General features: G+C 39.4%; 1 protein-coding gene across 2 annotated transcripts in view; it reads right to left on the bottom strand.

Moving 5' to 3' along the window:
- Positions 1-18,362: 18,362 nt before the first annotated feature.
- SLC12A2 (solute carrier family 12 member 2) overlaps positions 18,363-25,393 on the bottom strand; it is a 112,968-nt gene continuing 105,937 nt past the window's right edge. For both annotated transcript variants that reach the window (XM_047728990.1, XM_047728989.1), the window contains 5 exons: positions 25,143-25,254; positions 22,915-23,001; positions 20,859-20,994; positions 20,483-20,550; positions 18,363-19,071 (listed from right to left, as the gene is read on the bottom strand). In XM_047728990.1, the coding sequence (XP_047584946.1) occupies positions 18,936-19,071; positions 20,483-20,550; positions 20,859-20,994; positions 22,915-23,001; positions 25,143-25,254 (539 nt within the window). In that variant the 3' untranslated portion in view covers positions 18,363-18,935. The remainder of the gene's footprint in view (positions 19,072-20,482; positions 20,551-20,858; positions 20,995-22,914; positions 23,002-25,142; positions 25,255-25,393) is intronic.

The raw sequence follows: 25,393 nt of genomic DNA, 5'->3' as shown, positions 1-25,393 counted from the left end.
GCTCCTGGTTTGGGGCTCCCTGTGTAGACTTCATGCTCAGCACAGAATCTACTTGAGATGTTCTATCTCTCTGTTTGCCCCTCCCCCTGCACATGTGTTCTTTCTCTCTCTAGCGCAGACAGAGAGAGAGACTGAGAGAGCACAAGCAGGGGGAGCAACAGGTAGAGGGAGAAGCAGACTCCCCACGGAGCAAGGAGCCCAATGTGGAGCTTGAACCCACGACCCTGGGATCATGACCTGAGACAAAGGCAGGTGCTTAACTGACTGAGCCACCCAGGCAGCTGTAAATAAATAAAATCATGTTTAAAAAAAAAAAAGGCACAAGCAACAAAAGGAAAGAGAAGATAATTGGGGTTTCATTAAAATTAAAAATTTTTTACATTAAATGACACTACCAAATATGTGAAAAGACATCTCACAGAACAGGGGGAAGTAGTTATAAATCATATATCTGATAAGGGACTTGGAACTAGCATTTATAAACACTCTTACAACTCAATAATAAAAAAACAAATACCCCAATTAAAAAACTGAGCAAAAATTTTAAAGAAATGTTTCTCTAAAAAAGATATACAGTGGCCAATAAGCTCATGAAAAGATGCATGACAACTTATTCCCCAGAGGAAGGAAGAGCAAAACCACAATGAGCTAGTACTCCATACCCACTAAGAGGGCTAGAATGAAAAATCAGACAGTAACAAATGGTGTTGGAGAAATCAGACCCTCATACACAGCTGGTGGCAACGTAAGGCAGTATAGTCACTTCGGAAAATAATCTGGCAGTCCCACAATTAAACATAGCAGTCCTACTCCTAGATATACACACAAGAGAAATGAAAACATATGTCTGCCCAAAAACTTGTACATGAATGTTTACAGCAACATTACTGATAATAAACAAAAAGTAGGAACAACCCAAAGGTCTATCAATTGATGAATGGGTTAACAAAACGTGGTTCATCTGTACAATGGAATATTATTTGACCACAGAAAAGAATGAAGTACTCATATGCTATACAACACAGATGAACCTTGAAAACATTATGCTAAGGAAAGAATTTAGACACAAAGTACCTATATTATAAGATTTCTTAAAAAAAAAAAAAAAATCCAGGGACGCCTGGGTGGCTCAGTTGGTTGGATGACTGCCTTCGGCTCAGGTCATGATCCCGGGGTCCTGGGATCGAATCCCACATCGGGCTCCCAGCTCCATGGGGAGTCTGCTTCTCCCTCTGACCTTCTCATCCCTCATGCTCTCTCTCACTGTCTCACTCTCAAATAAATAAATAAAATCTTTTAAAAAAAAATCCAAAAGAGGCGATTCTACAGAGATAAAAAGAGGACGCATTGGGACGCCTGGGTGGCTCTGAAGGTTAAGCATCAGGCTTGGCTCAGGTCATGTTCCTGGGGTCCTGGGATCGAGCCCCATTTGGGCTCCCTGCTCAGAGAGGGGCTCTGCTTCTCCCTCTTCCTCTGCTTACCACCACCCCCACTCCTGCTCTGTCTCAGATAAATAAAAAATCTTGAAAAAAAAAAAGAGAGAGAGAAAGAGAGAATTTGTGGTTGCTTCACCGTTAGCATTGATACCAAGGGTCGCTTCTAGTCCCCCAGTTCTGTGAGTACTTATTCTTAAGGGCTTTACATCTGTGTCTCCCCTTGTCTTCCGAGTGATCTGGCTTATGGGTGTATGAGGCCAGGGGCACAGAGAAGTTTGCTGACTTGTCCTTGGTCACACAGGAAACCTCTGCTCCACCCAAGCCTGTGTCTTATGGCCTTGCACTGTGGGCTACTTGTCACTTGCCCTCACTCTGCCCCTTTTCCTTGATGAGAGCTCAGAATATCCTTCTCTTCCTCTCTCATTTTGATGGAGCTGACCCATTCCTGACTTTGGGGTTGATCACATGACTCCAGCATGGCTGGTCAAACTGACCGGTACACAAACAAGCTCATGGTCCCAGATGGGCCAATAGTAGCCAGCCACCCACAGTATTCTTCAAACTTTTGGGAGACAAATGTGGTTTTTACCTGAATTTTCTAAAGTGATTGTTATGGACTGTATGTCTGTGTCTCCCCCCATATTCATATGTTGAAGCCCCTAACTCCTAATATACTTAGGTATCACCTAACACCCTCATTTGAAAAATTTTTTAAAACTACTCTATAAAGGCAGATGTATGGCAACTCAATATGAGGGTGGATTTCAAGTGGATTTCACACTGGGGAGCCTGGCTGGCTCAGTTGATAGAGCAGATGACTCTTGATCTTTAGGGTTGAGAGTCTGAGCCCCGCCTGGGGTGTACAGATTACCTAAAAATAAAATCTTTTGGAAAATGGATTTCGCAGAACTAGATGGGGAAAAAAATGCATTTGCTGTCATCATCTCCCTCAGCTTCACTTCATTTTAGGTACTATCAATAATAAAAATAATGATGATGATAAATGTATTAAACGTTTAAAAGAATCTCTTCATGTTGTAAAAGTATCTCAAATCATCACAATGTATACTTTAAGTATCTTGCAGTTTTGTCAAGTCTACCTCAATAAAGCTGAAATTAAGAAAACAGTCTCATAGAACTGTTCTCAAGATTAAATATGAAAATGCAGGCTCCTTGACCAATGCAGAGATCAGAAGTGACATCCTCACATAACTTGGATGGGTCCTACAGATGTGAGGTTACTGGGCTTCAAACAGGAGGACACTTCCGTGGAGTGTGACATCTTGAGGGAGAAGGAATTAAGTAGCAAACGCTCCCCTCTTGTAGGAGTGCTCACTAGCACGAAGTTCTGGAGTCAGGTTACAGTCTGAACCCTGGCTACATCCTTTTTAGACCCTGGGCCTCTGAGAACCTCGATATCCTTCTCCCTAATATGGAACAATTCCTACTCAAGCTGGGATATTCTAAGATTAAATAATCATGCGAAATGCCTGACATCCAATGTATTCAATTTGCCTGGGTCTTACCTACCTTTCCTTTCCTCCATTTTCATTGCAAGAGTAGCCCATTCTACCCCTAATTCCTTCCCAGGCAGGCGTCTGGTTACTCGAAATTGGACGCCTCTAATTCCTCTGCCAGGGTCCATGTCAACCTGAGAAAAGCTAGAAGCTTTTTCTAATCCTAAGGAGGCAAAAACGTGTTAAAAAGAGAACAAGAGCGTCTCCTGGGTCAGCTCACGATGGCCAGAGTCCCGTCTTCAACCTGAAAAGAGAACGGGGTATATACTCAAGTCACAGACGTTGCTAGCCCCTGGAGCCACACGGGGGAGCCCCTGTCGGGCTAAACGCGGTTGGCAGGGCCCCCAGATCCGCGGAGCACGCAGCCTGAGGCCTCAGGATTGTCTCCCAGCCGCCTGGCCTGCCCTGACACCCCCTCCCGGCCACACCCACCCCCCTCCCAGTGGAGGTGAGGTGCCCTTTAAGAAAACTCAACTCAGAATAAGGAAGAAAATCTGTTTTTAAAAGCAGAAAATATTTTCAAGTCACGTTCTTCAAAAACACTCCCTCTTCCCAAATAAATAAACAAATAAGGGTGAAACTTGAGAAATGTCAAACGGATGACAGCAGTCAGGAATGAATGAAGTCAGGACTACAGTTAGAGGAGCTGGGAGACAGGGCTCAAGAAAGAAGCGGGGAGAGAGGAGAGGAACTAGATCATCAAGATTTCTCCTGTCGGTCTGCACCTGAGGAGGGAGTGACCCATCTAAGCCGGATCCCCGCTCCATTGCGGAACCCGAGATTACCGCAAACCTCAGTGTCACCTGGCTCAGAAAAGGACCTCTCAAAAGATGGGAGGTTTAATAATAAACAAGGATTTGCCTCCATTCGTGGACTTCCCGGCGCAAAGTTTTCTCCAAACAGCTGACAACTATGAACCGAAATGGGACTGTTCAATCATCCTCAAATAATAAATACCACCGAGGAGCATTTAAAGGGCATTTAAGATAACAGCCAGTGCCCGGACTTGGCGGAGCAGGTGACTAATCCCTTAAGCAAACACTTGGACACCTAGCTAAACACTGGCTCCCCTTCCTCGAGGACTTGGCCACCTCACAGAGCGCCACGCCTCCGCACCCACCTTCCTCTTCGTGCTTTGTGGCTCACTTCGCGTGGGAGGGGCCTTTGAAAGGTGACATCAGGGAGGGCGCCAGCTCCCCTGCCCCTTTCTTCCCCAGGGATTCTTCCTTCTACCCACCAGCTGCCCTCCCCTACCTCCCCCCAAGCTGATCCCTCCCCCAGTTCTTCTCCCCAGTGCTCTGGTTGATTCCACCCTCTCCTCCTTCCCATCCCTTAACCCCCAACCTCACTGCTCTCCACCACACTCCTCCCCTCCCCCACTTCCAGCCTCCTTGCTGCCTGCCCCTCAGCTCCCTTTCGGGTTCCTTCTCTTTACCCCTCCTGCCTCTTTCACCTGCTCTAGGCCAGCTCTCCCCCAAGGCTGGGCAGCAAGGGTCTCAAGGTTGTGCTCCCCTTCCCTAGCCTCAGAACTACCTCAGAACTACCTGGTCTGCCGCCTTTGGGTTTCACTGTTGGGAACGTGAAGGCCTCTCTTAAAGGCTGCGTTCTTGGGCTTCGGCCTATGCCGTCTTCAGAGATGTCTCAGAGCTTTCTAGTCTTTTGTCCCCTGCAGCACACCACACCTAATTTTTCTCTGAGGAAAAAATAAGGGGTCCTTGGCAAGGATATTGCTTAAGATCTGGAAGCCTATTTGTCCTATGTAAAACAAGGATAATAATAGAAACTAGCTTATTGGAAATTTGGGGATTAAATGAGATAACACATGGAAAAATTGCCAGCTGTTACTGTGAAGTCCTTCATGATATGCATCCATACCCCTGTGTTTCTTTGCACTCAGCTAGATGGGAAAGGTATCAATGTGTAACTTTTAAGTTCCATTAATAGCCAATAGTTGTGACCTTTTTCTCCAGCAAGTGTTTTTCCAGGGCATTAAAAAAAAAAAAAAAAGTGCTTAGCTCTTCTTGGATTTTGGTACTGCTTTCCATTCTATTTACTTATTTACAACAGGTGTCCGTGAATTCCTCTAGGGCAGGGACAGTGTCCTATTCCTTTTTATGTCCCTGGAACATTACTTGGGATGGAGTAATTCAATAGATATTTATATAGTTCGGTATTTGTCTTTATAGGTCATTTATAGTTGGAAATGGTACAATAGCCTAGGATCAGAATGAGGAGAAGCCAAGGGAGTACGAGAGGACCGCATCATACCACCGTGACCGGGCATTGCTCCAACATTCTGTGCACATTTTAACCAGTTGAGTGAGGGGGTGGGTGATCCCTTATTACATTTTATACAAATGGTTGACACACCTAGTGATAAATTAGGCCCTATTTTTAAACAAGTTGTTCTATTCATTTGCCCCATAAATGTTTACTGAAAACTGACTGTGTGCCAGGCACTTGCTAAGTATTAGGGAGAAAACCACCAATAAGTATTCACTGAACCAATAATCACTTATTAAATGACCTTTCTTTACATGATATTCTAGTGATTAGCATGAAGGAAACAAAATAAATTAAGACAGAAATAGTAGTTATTGTGAGTAGGGCCCCAAGAATTCAACCACACATGAAACATTTTCCAGCAGGCAAATCATATTAGGGTGTGGTTGTTAGGACTGGAAAGCCCTAAGGCAAGTCACCAGTTCAGAAAGCTCCATTCCTAATAGGGCTCCATGCCTTAATTTCATGTATCCATTTCCCTGCCATCATCAGCCTTCTCCCTCAAATAATTGATATTTTCATTTCTTCATTCATTTAAGAATCCTGTATTGAAATCTATTGCCCCCAACTAGGATAAGCCACTGGAGATATGGACGTATTAAAGAAGTGACTCAATCTAATTGAGAAATCAAATAACAATGGCATAGCCTCAGAGAACAAGTGGGAGGGCTGGAGAAAGAATTTGGCAATGGATGAAGCAGAAAGCCAAGCAGGTCTGGGAAAAGGTGTGACTGTAGGATGAGGTGTTTAAATATGAATTCAACCTGAGATACTGGGGACTGGAAGTTGTGAGAATTTGCTGTTGAACCAATGAAATAATTTACCAGTAAAATCATTGGGACCAGGGAGGAAGCAAGATGGCAGAAGAGTAGCAGACTGAAACAGCATTAGGTCCTAGGAGTTCAACTAGTTATCAAATCATCCCAAACACCTACAAACTCAACAGGAGATGGAAGAGAAGAAGAGCAGCAATTCTAGGAACAAAAAATTGACCACTTTCTGGAAGGTAGGACGTCCAGAAAGTGAATCTGAAGCATCCGGAAGACAGATGCAGGGGGAGGGCCTGGCTCCTGGCAAGCAGCGAGGCAGTGGAGCACAAAATCGGAACTTTTAGAAGTCTGCTCCACTGAGGGACATTGCTCCAGAGGCTAAGTGGGGGCTGGAGCCCTTATGGGGACAGTGTGGTCCCAGGTCCCATGGGGTCACAGAAAGACCAGGAGTGTCTGAGGGTGGCAGAGCTGCCAAGTATCAGAGCGGGGAAGCTGACTACAGAGACGGAGCTAGAGCTGAGGAGTGCGCTCTCAGTTCAGGGTTACCTTAAGCTGGGATCCAAGGCACAGTTGGACCACTGCTCTTCAAACAGGGACCCCACAAGTGGCAGATCTAGAGAGACGCCCTCCTTCCTTCTCCAGGAGGAGCACAGGAGCAAGTAGCAGGAATCTTCTGGGTTTGGAGACTCCAAACAGGGCTGTGCGCCTGTGATAGAAATGCTCAGTCACAGGCCAGGTGAGCATGGAGTGTGGCCAGAGACCAGGGAGACAGGAGGGACTGACAGCTTTTCCCTGAGGGCGCACTGAGGAGCAGGGCTGGAGCTTTTGGCTCCTCTGTGGCTGGAAATTGGGAAGCCGCCATTTTCACTCCTGTCCTCCAAAGCTCTACGGAAAGTGTTCAGGAAACAAAAGCTCCTGAGAGCGAACCGGAGCAGATTACTTAGCCTGGCCCCTCACAACGGTGGTGCAATTCTGCCGTGGGCAAAGACATTTGAGAATCACGGGCAACAGTCCTCTCCCCAAGAAGATAAGCAAGAACATCCAGCCAAGACCAAGTTCACCAATCAATGAGAACTGCGGAACCCCAGAATTAGGGGAAAGCAACACATAGAATTCATGGCATTTCCCCCATGATCCTTTAGTCTTGCAAAATTAAATTTTTTTAATTTTATTTTTTTCTTATTCTATTTTTTTAAACTTTTTCTCTTTCCTCTTTTAATGTTTTTTAACTTTTATCTTAACAATACCTTTTTAAAAAAATGGTTTTTTAAAATATTTTTTAAATTTATTTGACAGAGAGAGATCACAAGTAGACAGAGAGGCAGGCAGAGAGAGAGGGGGAACCAGGGTTCCTGCTGAGCAGAAAGCCTGATACAGGGCTTAATCCCAGGACCCTGAGACCATGACCTGAGCCAAAGCCAGAGGCTTAACCCACTGAGCCAGCCAGGCACCTCTTAAAAAAATCTTTTAAAATTTTCATTTTAAAGTCCTATGTCATCCCTTCATTGTATTTAACCTTATTTTTTGTATACATATAGGGTTTTTTTCTTTAAAAATTCGGGATATAATATCTTCTAATAGATCAAAATATACCCTAAAGCTAGCACATGGCTTTGTTCTAGTTTCCAGTCTGATCACATTCTCTCTTTTGTTTTTTTTCTTTTTCCAAGCATCTTATCAATTCCTTTTTTAGAGTCTTTTTAAAATTTTCATCTTTACAGTCATATTCCATCCCTTCATTGTGTTTACCCTTATTTATATATATATATGTTTTTCTTTCTTATATATATATTTCTTATATATATATTCTATACGATATATACATATATGTATATATATTGTCTATATGATTATCTATATTATATCTATATCTATATCTATAATATTATAATCATATAATTATGTATTGTCATATATATCATATGATATATATACATATATATGATATATAATATATATTGAATATATATTTTATATATATATATATATATATATATATATATATATATAAGTTTTTCTTTCTTTAAAATTTTGGGAGGTAGTTTCTTCTAAGAGACCAGAATACACCCAAAATCAAGTGGGTGGCTCTGTTCTATTTACCAGTCTAATACATATATATATATATATATATATATATACACACATAAATATATATATATTTTAAATTTTTCCCCCTTTCTTCTTCCCTCAGTTTTGGATCTCTTCTGATTTGGTTAGTGTATATTTTTCTGGGGTCTTGGCCACCCTTTTAGTATTTTATTTTCTCATTCATATATTCATATCTGGATAAAATGAAAAGGCAGAAAAACTCACCAAAAAAAAAGAACAAGAGGCAGTACCGATGGCCAGGGACCTAATCAATACGGACATTGGTAATATGTCTGAACTAGAGTTCAGAATGACGATTATCAAGTTGCTCGCTGGGCTCGAAAAAGGCATGGAAGATATTAGAGAATCCCTTTCTGGAGAAATAAAATCCCTTTCTGCAGAAATAAAAGAACTAAAATCTAACCAAATTGAAATCAAAAAAGCTATTAATGAGGTACAATAAAAAATGGAGGCCCTTACTGCTAGGATAAATGAGGCAGAAAAGAGTATTAGTGATGTAGAAGACCAAATGATGTAGAATAAAGGAGCTGAGAAAAAGAGAGATAAATAACTACTGGACCACAAGGGGAGAATTTGAGAGGTAAGCGAAACCATAAGACAAGACAATATTAGAATAATTGGGGTTCCAGAAGAAGAAGAAAGAGAGAGGGGAGCAGAAGGTATATTGGAGCAAATTATAATAGAGAATTTACCTAATATGTCAAAGGGGAGAAGCATCAAAATCCAGGAGGCACAGAGAGCGTTTCCATTTCTTTGAAAAAAATTGATGGTATTTTGATAGGGATTGTTTTAAACATGTAGATTGCTTTAGGTAGCATAGACATTTCACAATATTTGTTCTTCCAATCCATGGAAGAGCATGGAAAGTTATTTCATTTCTTTGTATCTTCCTCAATTTCTTTCATGAGTACCATATAGTTTTCCGAGTACAGATTCTTTGCCTCTTTGGTTAGGTTTATTCCTAGGTATCTTATGGTTTTGCGTGCAATTGTAAAATGGGATCCCTATCAAAATACCATCAATTTTTTTCAAAGAAATGGAATAATCCTAAAACTTATATGGAACCAGGAAAGATCCCTAATAGAAAGAGGAATGTTGAAAATAAAGCCAAAGTTGGTGGCATCACAATTCCAGACTTCCAGATTTCTATTACAAAGCTGTCATCGTCAAGACAGTATGGTACTGGCACAAAAACAGACACATAGATCAATGGAACAGAATAGAGAGCCCAGAAACAGACCCTCAACTCTATGGTCAACTGATCTTTGACAAAGCAGGAATGAATGTTCATTGGAAAAAAGACAGCCTCTTCAACAAATGGTGTTGGTAAAATTCGACAGCCACATGTAGAAGAATGAAATGGGACTATTTCCTTATACCCCACACAAAAACAGACTCAAAATGTATGAATGTGAGACAAGAGTCCATCAAAATACTTGAGAACACAGGCAGCAACCTCTTCAACCTCAGCCACAGTAACTTCTTCCTAGAAACATTGCCAAAGGCAAGGGAAGTGAAGCAAGGGCAAAAATGAACTATTGGGACTTCATCAAGATCAAAAGCTTTTGCACAGCAAAGGAAACAGTCAACAAAACCAAAAGAAAACTGATAGAATGGGAGAAGACATTTGAAAATGACATATCAGATCAAGAGCTAGTATCCAAAATCTATAAAGAACTCATCAAACTGAACACCCAAAGAACAAATAATCCAATCAAGAAATGGGCAGAAGACATGAACAGACATTCTGCAAAGAAGACATCCAGATGGCCAACAGACACATGAAAAAGTGCTCCATATCACTTGGCATCAGGGAAATACAAATCAAAACCACAATGAGATACCACCTCACACCAGTCAGAATGGCTAAAGTTATCAAGTCAGGAAATGACAGATGTTGGCAAGGATGTGGAAAAAGGGGAACCCTCCTACACTGTTGGTAGGAATGCAAACTGGTGCAGCCACTCTGGAAAACAGTATGGAGGTTCCTCAAAAAGTTGAAAATAGAGCTACCCTATGACCCAAAAATTGCACTACTGGGTATTTACCCTAAAGATACAAATATAGTGATCCGAAGGGGCACATGTACCCGAATTTTTATAGCAGCAATGTCCACAATAGCCAAACTATGGAAAGATGAATGGATAAAGATGTGGTACACACACACACACACACACACACACACACACACACACACACACACACAGGAATACTATGCAGCCATCAAAAGAAATGGAATCTTACCATTTGCAATGATGTGGATGGAACTAGAGGGTATTACGCTGAGCAAAATAACTCAATCAGAGAAAGACAATTATCATATGATTTCTCTGATATGAGGAATTTGAGAGGCAAGGTGGGGGGGTTTGGAGGGTAGGGAAGGAAAAAATGAAACAAGATGGGATCGGGAGGGAGATAAACCATAAGAGACTATTAATCTCACAAAACAAACTGAGGGTTGCTGGGGTGTGGGGGGTGTAAGGGAAAGGGTGGTTGGGTTATGGACATTGGGGAAGGTATGTGCTATGGTGAGTGCTATGAAATGTGTAAGCCTGATGATTCACATACCTGTACCCCTGGGGCAAATAATATATTACATGTTAATTAAAAGAACTAAAAAAAAAAAAAAATCATTGGGACCAGAACCTTCTTTGGAGATAGCACTTAAGTTACGTTCAGTTCATTCCATGCTGTTTATTTAAGTTTTCTACTTCTTGCTGTGTCCATTTTAATAATCCTTTGTTAATTATCAGTCACTATTCATTGAAAAATTTTTTAGCTTAAATTAGAGCATGCTTGTATAATTTCCAAATTTATACACTTCATATATTCCTTTCCTTTTTTACATATTTTTTTCATCTCTTGATTGGATTGCTTCCTAGAAGAGACACACTTTTTGAATGTTTTTATCACATCCATTAACTTTTTCAGGTGTTATGACTGAAGAAACAAATCCAGAGAAGAAATGTTCTATGTTTTTATTCTCCCCCTCTTTAGAAATGACCTAAATCACATAGAATTTTTTCCTCATAATCCTATAAAAGTATGCTATAAGGTACCAACCTATGGAGATAGTCATTAATTTCCAAAAGATACCACTGTCTTGCAAATAGCAGTCTGTAGAGGGAAAGTCACGATCATACCTCTAACAGGCTTAAGTAATTCAAAATGTCAAAGTTACTCTTCTACTGGTAAAAATATGGCACAAAATTTGCTTCTTGGCAGAAAGCTGCACATTGAGTTCAGGTTGCACAGAGAGCTGACATGTTCTGTTGGATGAACTTGTACTAGAATAACTGATAAACAAAGCTATCTCTTGAACTTTGGGATTCAAACTCAACAACCCCAAAATCAAGAGTTGCATGCTCTACCAACCAAGCCAGCCAGGCGCCCCAGTCTCTTGAACTTTTAGGAAGGTGACCTGGAAGAAAGACATCAGTATAGTTCAGTGATAGGAATATGATTTTCTGTTTACTACAGGAGACCATGTTTTTTCGGAGAAGTTAAGGAGGATAAAAGGACTGGAAGGGGGGGCGCCTGAGTGGCTCAGTGGGTTAAAGCCTCTACCTTTGGCTCAGGTCATGATCTCGGGGTCCTGGGATCGAGCCCCACATTGGGCTCTCTGCTCAGTGGGGAGTCTGCTTCCTCCTCTCTCTCTCTGCCTGCCTCTCTGCCTACTTGTGATCTGTCAAGTGAATAAATAAAATCTTAAAAAAAAAAAAAAAGGACTGGAAGGCCCCCCTGTGAGAAGAAATGAAGTGTGGAGGAGACTTTTTCCAGAAGCTGACCCAGGTTCCTGCCCTGACTCCACTGCTTACTGTGCTCATAGCTCCTCTAAGCTTTGCTTCTCAACTCTACCACGAGGAAAATACTCCTCACTCCAGAGGGGTCTGGTGAGAGTTAAGTAAGCTAAAATATGTAAACAGATAGCATTTAGTTTAGTTTTTGGGAGTGTTTAGTTGATGGGAATTCTCTTTTCTCTCCCATCTTTCCCAAATTAGGAGGAAGAAAATACTCAACCCATCAAGGCACCATGAGTGACCCATCTTCATGCTCAACACACAGGAGGAGAACCCATCACTCAATCCTCTTGAATTTTTCCCTGAAACATCTCAAATTTCTGCCTCTCTCCACCTCAGTTTGAGGACTAATGGGTATCTTCCCAAAGAGAAGTTAATCCTGCACCATGCTTCTTAGATTTGTTGGACTTGGTGTTCAAGGGTAATAAGGTGAGCTGTTGAGATTTAATGCAACATAATAGAGAAAATTAACCAGACTGTTTTCAGTTGTTTTAGAAAAAGTATGCTCTGCCTGTTTTGGTGAGGGAAGACTCTGCTATTGCATTCTGAATGGTTACTGCATTTCTAGATGCTGTAGGAAAAGTAGTCACTTCTGCGATCTGGAGCCCACTACCTGAGCTTGCCTGCATTTTCCTGTCCATGAAGACTCATCAGGAAAAGAGGAAGAGAAAGCCGAGCTGGTTCTTATACCAGGGCTGGGGAGATCCTGCCCTGTGGTATGAGCGGGAGCGCCCAAGAGATACCACCCAAAGGAGAAAAGACAAAACAGGTGCCCCAGATGGAACTGTCATGGATGAGAGGGGCAGGAATGCTCTGCCCAGTGGACTCTGAGCACCACTTTGACCTGGGCACGGTTGTGTGACAGCTGGGCACGGTTGTGTGACTGCTGGGCTGGGGTGGAAAGTAGGGCTGGAACAGATACGAAGTGCTGATCTGCAGAGCTTTGGGAACCTAGAAAAGGTGGTGGCAGCCTAGGTCAGGCCTGTAGAGCTGTCTACCTCGGAAGCAACTGCTGGAGCCTGGGCAGCACAGCCCCTGGAGCAGCAGCCAGCCAGGGAAGAGCGAAACTCCAAGGCCCTTCCCACAGTTCCAGGGCCACATAAACCCCAGACTCTAAGGGCAAACCCAAGGGAGAGGGTATGGCCCCCCTGACAACATGCCATCTTTCAACTACAATTGCTGCCTAACTACTTGTTTTGTTTTGTTTTTAAATTTTATTTATTTATTTGACAGAGACAGTGAGAGAGGGAACACAAGCAGGCTCCCTGCTGAGCAGAGAGCCCGATGTGGGGCTCCATCTTAGGACTCTGGGATCATGACCTGAGCCAAAGGCAGACGCTCAACCAACTGAGCCACTCAGGTGTCCCCTTTTTTTTTTTTCAGAAGTCACTGATCACTGTCCATGGTGACAGTCTACCTGAAGAGTCACGTCAAGACTGGAGAGGCAAACCAGAGAGAAGGAAAAGGTGAGAGACAGAGCGCTAAGGATGCTGCTCTGGGTCTCTGCTTTTACAGAGTCCCTGAACTCGGCTGTCTTCTTGGCCTTCCCTTCTCTATTTGCCAGCTCTGGGCTCTATTCCTGCCACTGACAAACATCTAATTAATATAAAAGGAAAGCCATGAGGCATTTTGAGGGTTGAGTTCACGGCTGGCATGAGGGGAGATGGAATTACTCACGTGCTGTGGAAGAAAGAAGTGGGGCGTGAGTGAAGGACAAAGGGAGCCATAAAGAAGGGAGGGTTATCCTGAGAAGCAGCGGATGTGAAGGGGAGAAATTTCATGCAGAATAGATTCGGCAGGAGTACTGTAGGATTTAATAAACTCTCCAGATGATTCTGAAGCACACCACTGTTCTAGTTAGTGTATCAATGCATAATACACCTGTGTTTCATTACTATCAACTTTCTGAAAAAAGCCCATGTGTGAAACTTATGTCAATTTAACACTGAACTCGCAGGTGCATAGACAGTAAACAAAGGATTATCTTAACTGATGGGAAAGTCATAGACTACCTCAAGGATGTAGGGTACACCTCTGAGATCAGTACCATGCAGCTCAGAGATGTGCATTATGATCAAAGGATTTTGAAATACAGAGGAAGAAATTAATTCCATTCTTCACCATCCACTGTTTTCCAGAAGGAAGTATGAGGGCAAGACTTTTAGCCATGAAGAGGCTGATCTTTCATAATCCCTGAATATTTCTTGAGGCCTAACTTTCCACCTTCCCCGCCCCCTCCCCCTTTCCCAAATCATCCCTGTCATCTTTTAAATTTCTTAACTAGTTAAGTTTCTTAGGAACTTGAAGGAGAGTTGTTTAGACTTAAGCAAAAAAGCCGAGCGGTTGTAATAAAAATAACCTGTGGCTTATCAGTCATTTGGATAAACCCGTCTAGCTCTTTTCAAACTGTTACTACCGTCTTTCAAAAATGGCTTAATTGAGGCTAAATGTACGTCTAAAAAAGTAAAATTGTCTCTCACAGTAGTTGTTAATATGCCTTGATGTGTACTGTATGTAAATAAAAAACTCTGCCCGCTTCATTTTACAGCTTTTCTGGTTTACCCGTTATTAGAGATAAAAGCCCTAAAATAACCCTGTAAACAGCTTCCTTTTAGATCAGGTGAGGGAACGCTTCTAGGACACAATCTCCACGTTTCTCTCCCCATCTCAAAAGTGGCAGCAGTTATCTAATGAGATTCTGACCAGTACTGAGGCCCAGACCCCTCTGTTTGCGTTCAGTGTCCACAGATCACTGATCCTATGCTGTGGATCAAAAAACACATTCTCCTCGCAGGTGTGGTCAGAACATCTTGCTAATTTGCATTCGTACTTGAGAAGAGGGGAACAAAGTTTATGTGTGGACAAGATGCCAGGTTTTTGGGGATGAGTTACGGATCTAGGAGTAGAGCAGGCACAGGTAAGGCTGTATAAGGGGGCAGGGGACCAATTCAAAGGCCTTCACATTTTCCCTAAAACAATACTTGCTCACTCCTAACACAAAATTCAAGGGTAGATTCAAGAGGAGAAAATGGGCTTAAGTTCTCAATGCTATTTAATAGCCTACCCAAAATGCCTATCACAAGGGAAAGAGGTCTCTGACCACTGCCGCCCGATTCCAACAGGACTTAGACCTTTAGGTATTTTATTCGTTTACAAAAACAAGTATATCAAGCTGGTTAACCCACCAACACATTTTGGGTATCTACTACCTAAACTAGCTAAATTAAACAGTACTTTCTGGTGAGTGTTTCCCAGGGTTCGTGCCATCTTTACTCAAACAGGCAAGCATTAAACTACTACCTATTTGCTGTAAACCTACAAACATCCTGTTGATGCATAAAAGACAGAATTGTATCACAGGCATTTGTCTTTTCTTACTGGTGAAGGAACAAAACATACTGGCTGGAAGGTGAACTCCATCCCTGTTTTGAAAACCGGTGGATGCTCTGATACTAGAAAATGTCATATTTGTAGTTGCCTTTGAATTCTCTTTTAACTCCCCAAAGAAGTCACTAGTCTGAATAGTAGATTTTTGGAAAATAAACAAGAAGCAAAGAACATGCAATGGACACTGATATTTGGTTTCAGATCTATTAAGCCAGACTGTAGCCAAACTATTTCTAACTGGAGTCCACATTACCTGAGCACACACTCATTGGCAATACTGGAGGACTAGTATGGAAGTGGCCAGTCTATGCACCCTCTGAGTTATGGATCAGGCAGCTTGAGTGCGTAACGGAGATATCCCTGGAGATGAAAGATCCGGGCTATGGGCCAACATTCTTTACTGATTTACCACATGACCTCGGGAAATTCCCTACATTGCTCCAAGTTGCTTTCCCAAGAGTAAGAGAGAGAAAATTAACTGTCTGCGTATATAACACACTTATTATAACATTCAAAGGAGAAATGTACAGTTATAAAACTGTACATTAGCTTAGCCAAAAATCGTCTGAAGACACAGACTATGGATCCATTTTTGTGTAAAATAAATAAAATAACTTAAAAAGAATTAGAAAAGTAAAATCACTTTTAAAAAATCAAAATGAGCTGCATCTTCTAGGGCTCAATCGCACTGTCAAGTATCAATGGTGATTATTTCAAAGGCTTAGGGATAGCACAATTTCAAACAACTTTCTAACATACGAATTTTAAAGGTAAAAGCCAGTAAACAACTCAGACATCATGAAAGAACAGTTACATAAATGAGGGTACATCACAAAGTCGCCAAAGGTTAATAAAACAGATACAATAGAAGAGTAGACATTAAATAGTTTTAATGAATCCACTTCCTTTATTGCAGTAGCCTCTGTACAAAGCAGCAACTGCAATACTCAACGTTAAAACATTAGAAAAGCATTTGTGTGACAGTTATAGTACAGTATTATCAAAATATTACATTTTCAAACTTAGTAGATAAACATCCACCAGAGCTCAAATCTTTAAATTATTTCCATAGTCTTTAAAAATTGGTAATGTCAGAAAGCATATAAAAAGAATGCAAAAGGAAAACTAAAATACAATGAAATAATGTAACAAATAAATATATGATTTAATTAATCATCAGCTTAACACCACCATTCTCTCTAAACCCAATGAGTATTTACCTATAGGAATAATGAACTGTCAAATGCCATTGCATATTTATTTCCAAGTTATCACCAATGATTAGAACTCAAAAAAAATTTGGCATTAAAATAATCAAATTTAGCATAAACAAAATAAACTAGAATAGCTTCAACACTAGCTAGCATCTAGAATTGTTGAAATTTATTAGAGTACTACAACAACCTTGAAAATTTTGACCTGGTGTCTAGTGTTAAATGAAAGTAATTTTCTTTTAAGTGAAAAGCTTCTTACATTATTTCACAGACAATATTACCCTCCCCCCCATTATGCATATTTAGATATATTTTATGTACTTTATACACATATGTATGATGCATGACATTTGGTTCCTGCAGTACAGATCACAATGATGGTTTCCTGAATGGGAAAAACTAAAAAAAAAAAAACAAGTGTACCTGTGCACATTTTCAAGATAGCAGCACTCAGTTCATGCCCTATTATCCATTTAAAAAGTTCAAACATGGTATTGTTTACTGAATATATGACATTTCTACTGTCTTCCCCCGAAATACTACAAAACCTGCAATAAAGGGAACAATGCTATGAGTTATAATGTAGGGGAAAAAAATCCTAGAAAAACAATTACTTAATTTTAACATTCTGAATTCAAAATGATCATATCTCCACTTTTCATTTCGTTTATGCTCATGCAGCAAAAATACTGCACTACTGACAGCAGTAGTGATTTTAACGATATCTACCAAGATTCATGAAAATCTGCATATATTCCTCACCACCAAAATTTATACCAACGAACTGACTGAACAGTAGAGGATGTGTTCTCCATTTATCACTGAACAGTAACTGTGCGAAGTTACGTGCCCTTCGAATGATCACCTTTGTTTTCCGTGAATCCTGTATCTTTCAATCTAATTTTGAACTTATGTTTACTGAAACCAAAAAATGTTAATCGAATGAATCTTGATCACTTTAAAATGCAAAAAACCAGCAACATAAATGTCATTATATATACACATATGCATCTGTGTATGCATATACACATACATACACACATACAGATATGTAGACATATATCCCTTGAAATGTTTTTAGGAAATCCTTCCTTGAATAAAAAATGAAAAACTTCACATTAATAATCGTATATAAAGCTTTTAGTAACAGTACATATGCACTGTCAAAATTGTACTAGTAGACTATGATGTCAAAACAGACATTCCAAAAGCACAAACTGGCAGTTTTTCTTAACACAAAAATTTTAAAGTATTAAGAATGGATTAAATTTAAATGTTCAGAATAATCTGTTCAAACCTGAGTATATTAATTAAGACTAAGTGTACTTGACAATTGAATGAATTAAGCCTAAAAACATTTCACTAAGAAACAAGTGGTCCATTTAACCATTTGATGAAACACTAAAAATTTTAATGATTTATAAAGGATATGTGTAGTGGAATCCCACACATTGTTTATTGAAATATTCTACTTAATGACATTGCTTTGTCTAATTTTCAAGAAAAATCTTTTAGCATTTCCTAAAAGTCCCTCAAAATATGAGGAAAACTCTAAATTAGGACAGATCTCTCTTCTTATAGATACAAATGATTTTGAGGACTTTGATCTAAAGAATGACAATATGGGATTTTTCAGCATGGTATACAGAAGTACTGAATAAATCTTCACCCTTCCCTAAGATTTCAAATAAAAATACAAATAACAGCCAATTAGAGATTTTAAAAAAAGAAAGGTTTATTGGGTCTTCTTTCCCTAGATCCACAATTTATACATACCCCTACAAACCTAACCTTGGGGTCACTTTTTTGCTACCATTTTTTGTTTGTCTGTTTTGGGGTGTTTTTGCATTTTTCATTAACTTGCCCTAATTCTTGCCTTTAGTATCTAACAGATACCTTTATAAAAGTAATAGAAAACATACAGTACTCAACACTAATTGGTCAATGGAAGAAGAAAGCAGTGTCCATTTCATTTTAAGTGGGAGAGACTAGAAACGAAAATAACAGCTGAAGGCAAAATTTGACATTCTATAAATTTATAAAAGAGGATATATGGATGAAATTTGGTTAATTTCAGAAGGCACCTCAAGGCTAAAGGCTTTTTGTACTCCTTTCATCAATCACAAAATAACACACTTTTATTGCTATTCAAGTAGCAAAGGAAAACTTTACTCTCGTGAGCTTCAGTCCAACAACAAGGAATCATCATCATTCATTAAGACTGAAATACAGAACTGACTAAAACTGAAGTCTCCATACACATATCAGTGGAGCAACTTCCCTGTGTGCTTTCAAATTAATGAAAAAGTGAAAGAAAAGTCACAGTTCGCCATTGTGTTGTTAATGTGTCATTGAAGATTTCAGTGACTTCACTAGGCACTCAAGTACCATCTAGAGGGCTGTCCACTGTATAGGGCCTTTAAGAATAGAAGGTAAGGACACTCTGATGGTTCCCACGGACTAGGAGAATTGGTGGTAGGTCCTTCGATAGAGCTTCTAACCACGCCATATAGAGAGCGCTAGAGACAGCACCTTTCCGGGCAACTGGCAGACTCCTGGTATCAAAAAAGAAAGGAAATTAGGCCATGCATTTAAGTTGAAAAAAATAAACTGTAATAAAAATTATATATTGAGTCACTAATAATAGTAACTAAAAGTACAGTGGTTATACAAATCATTTTGGAGTGCAGGCAAATTGTGAATATGGTGTAGTAGTGACTATACTCATATCACTATTCCCCCTTTTTCATGTTTGAACAAAAGCTTTTTAAAAATTCACCTAATATGAACAGAAATGAGTATTTCTATAAACTGCAACACATTTGGTATCTAACGTTAAACCTCCCATTCCCCCTTCTTCAATAAGGATAGAATTCTTCTAGGAGAAAGGAATATTACTACCTAAAGTAAGAAAGCAGAAACCACACATGGGTAAATGAGATTCAAACATAATTAATTCTACGTATTAATTTTCAACTTCTCCTATCTTTCTGGGCTTTGATTTTTATCTGTAGATAGTGGTAGTAGTAACCAGCTGCTCTGGGGAGTGTTTCCAGATTTCTGTTTTAACATATTCCATTACAGATATCTGATCAGCAGCCGCAAAAGCTGAAATTTCCTGCTGTATTGTTTTTTGTTAATCAAAATAACAATCATTTGGTAATACTTTATTTCATCATTTGCCCTATTTTTGGAGGCCTGAACTTTTTTTTAACCTATCTAAGGACCCTGGCTCCATGATGGAGAAAATCTGGGTTCAAGTAATATGTAACTAATCTGACACAGTAAAAGAACAGCCAGATAGCCCCTAGATCCAATAAAGGACAGAACGTCTGTCTGTATAATTTGTGAGTGAAACATGGGGGTGTAGACTCAGACAGGAACCACTTTTTAAATTTCATCCCTAAGATAAGTTGATGGTATTATTTCTATAAGGAAGTTGCCCTGGGTTCAAATTTTCCTTTTTTTACACTTTAAAAAAAAATTATTATTTGAGGTACACTCTACCCCTACAATGTGGAGTTTGAACTCAAAACCCCAACATCAAGAGTCAAATGCTCTGAGCCAGCCAGATGTCTCATACCTCACCCTGGGGTCCAAATTTTAACTTGAGGCCCTCATACCTCACGAAGACTAAATGGCTATGTCGTAGTGTCCTTCAGGCTAAGGAATTTTTAAAAGGTGGGAAAAAAGATAAAAGAAAAATTCCAGAATAAACTATTATGAAAAAAGAATGACTTAGATTCATATAAACTTAAGGTTAAGATTTTTTACTTTCCTCCCCCCTTAAATGATTTCTCTATATGCTTAAAGCAAAGTATATTAACAAAAGTTTGTTTTTTCTTCCTTATAACTGTTAAGTCATTATTGAGGTTTATGTAGGTATGTACTTGGCATGGAAATTGATCCAAATTGCAACATCATAAAATAAACGCTCAAGAAAATCTTAGTATAGACAGTACTTACATGACAATGATATTAGCTGTACTTGAATGTTCCTTTAATAATTCATTTAACCTGATCTGCCGGTAGGTCTGAAATGAAACGGGACAAAGTCATTCCTGGACCATTTGAAAAGCAGAATTTAGTGTAGTTCATAGAGCTATAAGTAAACAAAAAGAAATCAAAAGAATTTTGCTGTAATAAAAATATCCATCCATTAATTTAGAAAAGAACTGATGATTTATACACACTGTTCACATACAGATCCAACTTAGAGGAGACTGAATTTATACAACTGATTCCTCCCATAACAAATGACAGTTCTTGATACTTACGTCTTCCTTATTTTTTAAAAAATCAATGGAATATTAAGAAAAAGAAAGCAGAAGAGACAGAATACCTTGGTTTTATAGAGTTCAAGCTCATTGTCTGTTATTCGCCATGGTTCATCTTCTTTCATTTTATCTGCAATATCTTGTTCTTTGTCATCTTCATGAAGTCTGTACGGCTCAATCATTTCATCAAAAGCTACAATACTTAAAAAAAAAAAAAAAAACAACCCAGGAAGATTACTGACAATTAACTTCAATTCAAATTCCTTAACACTAAGATCTCAAATGCTAGGGGCGCCTGGGTGGCTCAGTGGGTTAAGCCGCTGCCTTCGGCTCAGGTCATGATCCCAGGTCCTGGGTTCAAGCCCCACATCGGGCTTTCTGCTCAGCAGGGAGCCTGCTTCCTCCTCTCTCTCTGCCTGCCTCTCTGCCTACTTGTGATTTCTCTCTGTCAAATAAATAAATAAAATCTAAAAAAAAAAAAAAAGATCTCAAATGCTAAATTAGTACTTGAGAAGTTAGTGTTTTCCATCTATTATGCTCCTCCCCATACCCTAATTTATAACCATCACTTTGGCAACCTATTTAGAAAACAGCAATTGCTAGTTTCTCAAACTGATAAGAAATTTATTATTTATTTATTTATTTATTTATTTATTTTTTTTAAAGATTTTATTTATTTATTTGACAGAGAGAAATCACAAGTAGGCAGAGAGGCAGGCAGAGAGAGAGGAGGAAGCAGGCTCCCTGCTGAGCAGAGAGCCCGATGTGGGGCTTGAACCCAGGACCTGGGATCATGACCTGAGCCGAAGGCAGCGGCTTAACCCACTGAGCCACCCAGGTGCCCCTTATTTATTTTTTTAAAAGATTTTATTTATTTATTTGATAGAGAGAGATCACAAGTAGGCAGAGAGGCAGGCAGAAAGAGAGGGAAGCAGACTCCCTGCTGAGCAGAAAGCCCGATGAGGAACCCGATCCCAGGACCATGAGATCATGACCTGAGCTGAAGGCAGCGGCTTAACCCACTGAGCCACCCAGGTGCCCTCAAACTGATAAGAAATTTAGAACTGGATTCACAATAACAGAATTGCAATTTCAACTGCTCACACTCACCTGTCTATATTTAACCCCTGCTCCTATGCCCACTACCCCCCTCAACCTACATACATTTTCATCACAGCTGCCAATATGATCCTTTTGAGCAATATGTCAAATTGTATTGCTCCTTTACTCAAAATACTCAAATGCTTTCCTAGTTCAAGTACCAATGAACAAAAAGAGGAATAGTAGTAGAAAAGGTACTAGAATATTCTGAAGAGAGGAGTGGGCAGATAATGAACATTTAAGAAGATGCAGAATTAATCTCTAGATCCAAAGATACTTAATAGGATAAAAGACAGTGAAAAAACATTAACAACATTCTAATCCTCTATGAATGTGAAAAACATTTTTCAGTATCAAGCCTCATACAAAGCTCCTGGTATATATTATTTTATAAAAGGAAATAAATCCTTCCCTGATCCTAACCTTACAAAGTATACCTTGTTATTTTATATTTAATTCTTTATACCAGCTTCATCATTTATTCAACATTTATTTGAGAATAATTAAAATTATGCCTGGTGGTATAAATATACACATAATTATAATATCCTCTATGTGCCATTTTCAGGTAGACTATTCCATAAAGATACTTTTCTTTGACTCTTGAGAATTCTGAATGCAACTATTATGGGCAAATTCTTAGATTCTCCTATTTTAGTAATAAAGCAAAATAGTAAAAAAGTAATATATAACATGGAGTAGGGATTGAGTGGTGGTAATGAATATAGGCATGAACAATGGAAATGTAAAGAACCATGTGGAATTTCTGTGGCATAAGGATTTTCAGAAATTACTTAGGCAACAGTAGCTGAATTCTCTGAAAACTGAAAGCCCTTTAGACTTACTCTGGTATCTGCTATAGACACGCCAACCATCAATGCCAGATTAAAAAGAGTTAACTTCACATGTAATTAACAGAAAACCCCCAGGTAGTTAAAATTGAATGATTATCTCAGTAGGTCATCATAAAAAAATTAAAAAATCAGAAATCTGTACAGAGTAATTTATGCAACAACTTACTTTTCTTTCTTTGGCTTAGTATTAATATCTCCTAAGACCATGATATCAGAGAAGTCTATCCGGAACTTGCTCAGCAAAGTAGCCATCCTAAAACAAAAATGAATAGCATTGAGAGACATGAAAGCTGTATGTAAGTATTTTTATTCTATTCGGGCTGAATCAGTACATCTGAAGAAGCAGGATTTATAGGAAAACGGTATCAGGTGCTAGGCAAAGTCCATCTGAATTTACATGGTATGTTCAACTAAGTAGACATCTAAATCCCCTAAGTAGAGACTCCTCTTACATTCTTGTACTTTCTCTGAAATCATCTTAGTATCCAATAATGAATGGGTAGAGCAAAACATTAATAATGAAATCTGAACTAGTTTTTAAATTTAATTTTTGTTACAGGGAGTGAGAACAGACCTCTAGTTACAGAGCGAACAAGCCACAAGGCTGGCAGGCATAGCCTGGGGAGCAGAGTCAAGGATATTTACTAGTGCTGTACAGTGGCCAGCGGCTGCCCCACCTGCGGGGAGCACAATGGGCCACACGGAGATCCTGAATCACCACACTGTCCATCTGCAACTAATGGAACACCGTGCGCCAGCTCTACTTCAATAAGACTTTTTTAGACAAATTATACTGGTAAGTATATGGGTTTCAGCAAAAACTAGTAAACACTTGTAGGTTTAATTATTTTTGGATTATTCTTCCATCCATGAAGAATGTGTATCTCAAGGTCTAAACAGGAGTTTCTTGGGGCCAAACTAAAGCTATAACTGATGCCAAATGACGTTCATAGAATTTCTAAGGTGGGGGGACGGGGATAGATATGAAAAAGGGGCTCCAATAAGTCTTTGAGCTTCCAGTAAAGAAATCCCTTTTCACTGGGGCTCCTGTGTGGCTCAGTGGGTTAAGCCTCTGCCTTCGGCCCAGGTCATGGTCTTAGGGTCCTGGGATCGAGCCCCACATCGGGCTCCCTGCTCAGTGGGGAGCCTGCTTCCCCCTCTCTTTGCTTGCTTGTGATCTCCCTCTCTGTCAAATAAATAAATAAAATCTTAAAAAAAAAAAAATCCCTTTTCGGAGGCATAGCTGGCAGTGAAGCCTTTGGTGACAACAGCAGAAAAGTGGAAGGAAAAGCAGTTAGCAAAAGAGGATTCTATATTCAATCACATGAGTTTTCTAAATTAGGATATTAGAAAACAGACTGACTACAGGTCTAGCTTTTAAATTATTTCTAGTATTTCTTGCATACTTCACTGTTTGAGATGAGTTGACACTTTGCTGAATTCCAGTATAAACTGACTATGTGTGTATGTGTCAGGGCCCACAAAACTCAAATCTAAGGCATGAAAATAAATATAAAATGAGCCCTAGAATGCAATGAATGGTACCAAGTATGTTGTTTTTCAGGAAGGAAGGGTAACAACTGATGGGGCCACAAGGATTAAAAAAAAAATGAGGGAAGGTGTTATGAAGAAAGTGGTAGCAATGCTGGACGTAAAGGATGGAGTATTTCCATAGAGAAGGGAGGGCAAGCGAAGAGCTATTTCTAGCAGAGATTAGGAAAGAGTAGGAAGGAGTACATGTCTGAAATGGCATGCTTGTTTAGGGCAGGTGCAGAACTGTAAAATGAAGTATAAGGCAGAGTTGGGGGAACAGGGCATGTAACAGAGACCAAATTGAAAGTGCTTTGGGCAGAGGAATCATATGACCAGAGCTCTGGTTTCCAAATGTGAACTCAGGAGCAATGTGTACAATATATGCTGAAAAGGTCCAAGACAGGACATGGCGTACTTAGTGAAGCACTGGAATCAGAGCTAGAATAGAATAGCACAGCAGAAATAAGACAATGGGTGACAATGGCATCCTACATTTCTGTTGTCTTCAAGTCTAAAAAATGTATCTCATATGTAAATATGTAATTCGGGGGACATCCCCTGATTTTGTTTTAAAAAGTTGCTTAACAGTCTAATGCTCCAAGTTTTTAATACTTTCTAAAATGTCAATGTAGGAAAAAATAATAGGCATCAAGTAACACTAAGTACCTATAACTTAAACATGAAGACTAAATTAAAGGGAATATGGTTTTATTCATGTAACTAGAATTTTTAGTTTCAGTATAGAACAGGGCAACATGACATTTTCTGGATTGTCTCTGTTTTACCCTACCAAATGTATACTGTAATAATGAGATAGATACTGTAATAAAGATAAATGCTCTTCAACTTAAATAGACTTACGCTCTCCGGTCATGGTCTATTCGATTTATTTTCCCACCAATGAATACTCTGATTTTACAGTCTTTCCACTTTTTCTTGGTAGTCAGAAGATAAGGTATCAATAAAGTCAAACCTGAATCATAAAAATATAAAAAATCATTTACTATATGCTAATGTCTCAATTAAGAGCTTTTAAGTCAATTTAATCTTTAAAAACATGTTTACTACAACTCCATATTAAAAAAGAATTTCTTTCCATCCTTCCTTAATAA

This window comes from Lutra lutra, chromosome 5, assembly GCF_902655055.1.
Source record: "Lutra lutra chromosome 5, mLutLut1.2, whole genome shotgun sequence".
Lineage (NCBI taxonomy): Eukaryota > Metazoa > Chordata > Mammalia > Carnivora > Mustelidae > Lutra > Lutra lutra.
Note: the sequence above shows the minus strand (reverse complement) of the source record. Positions and strands in the feature narration are given on the sequence as shown.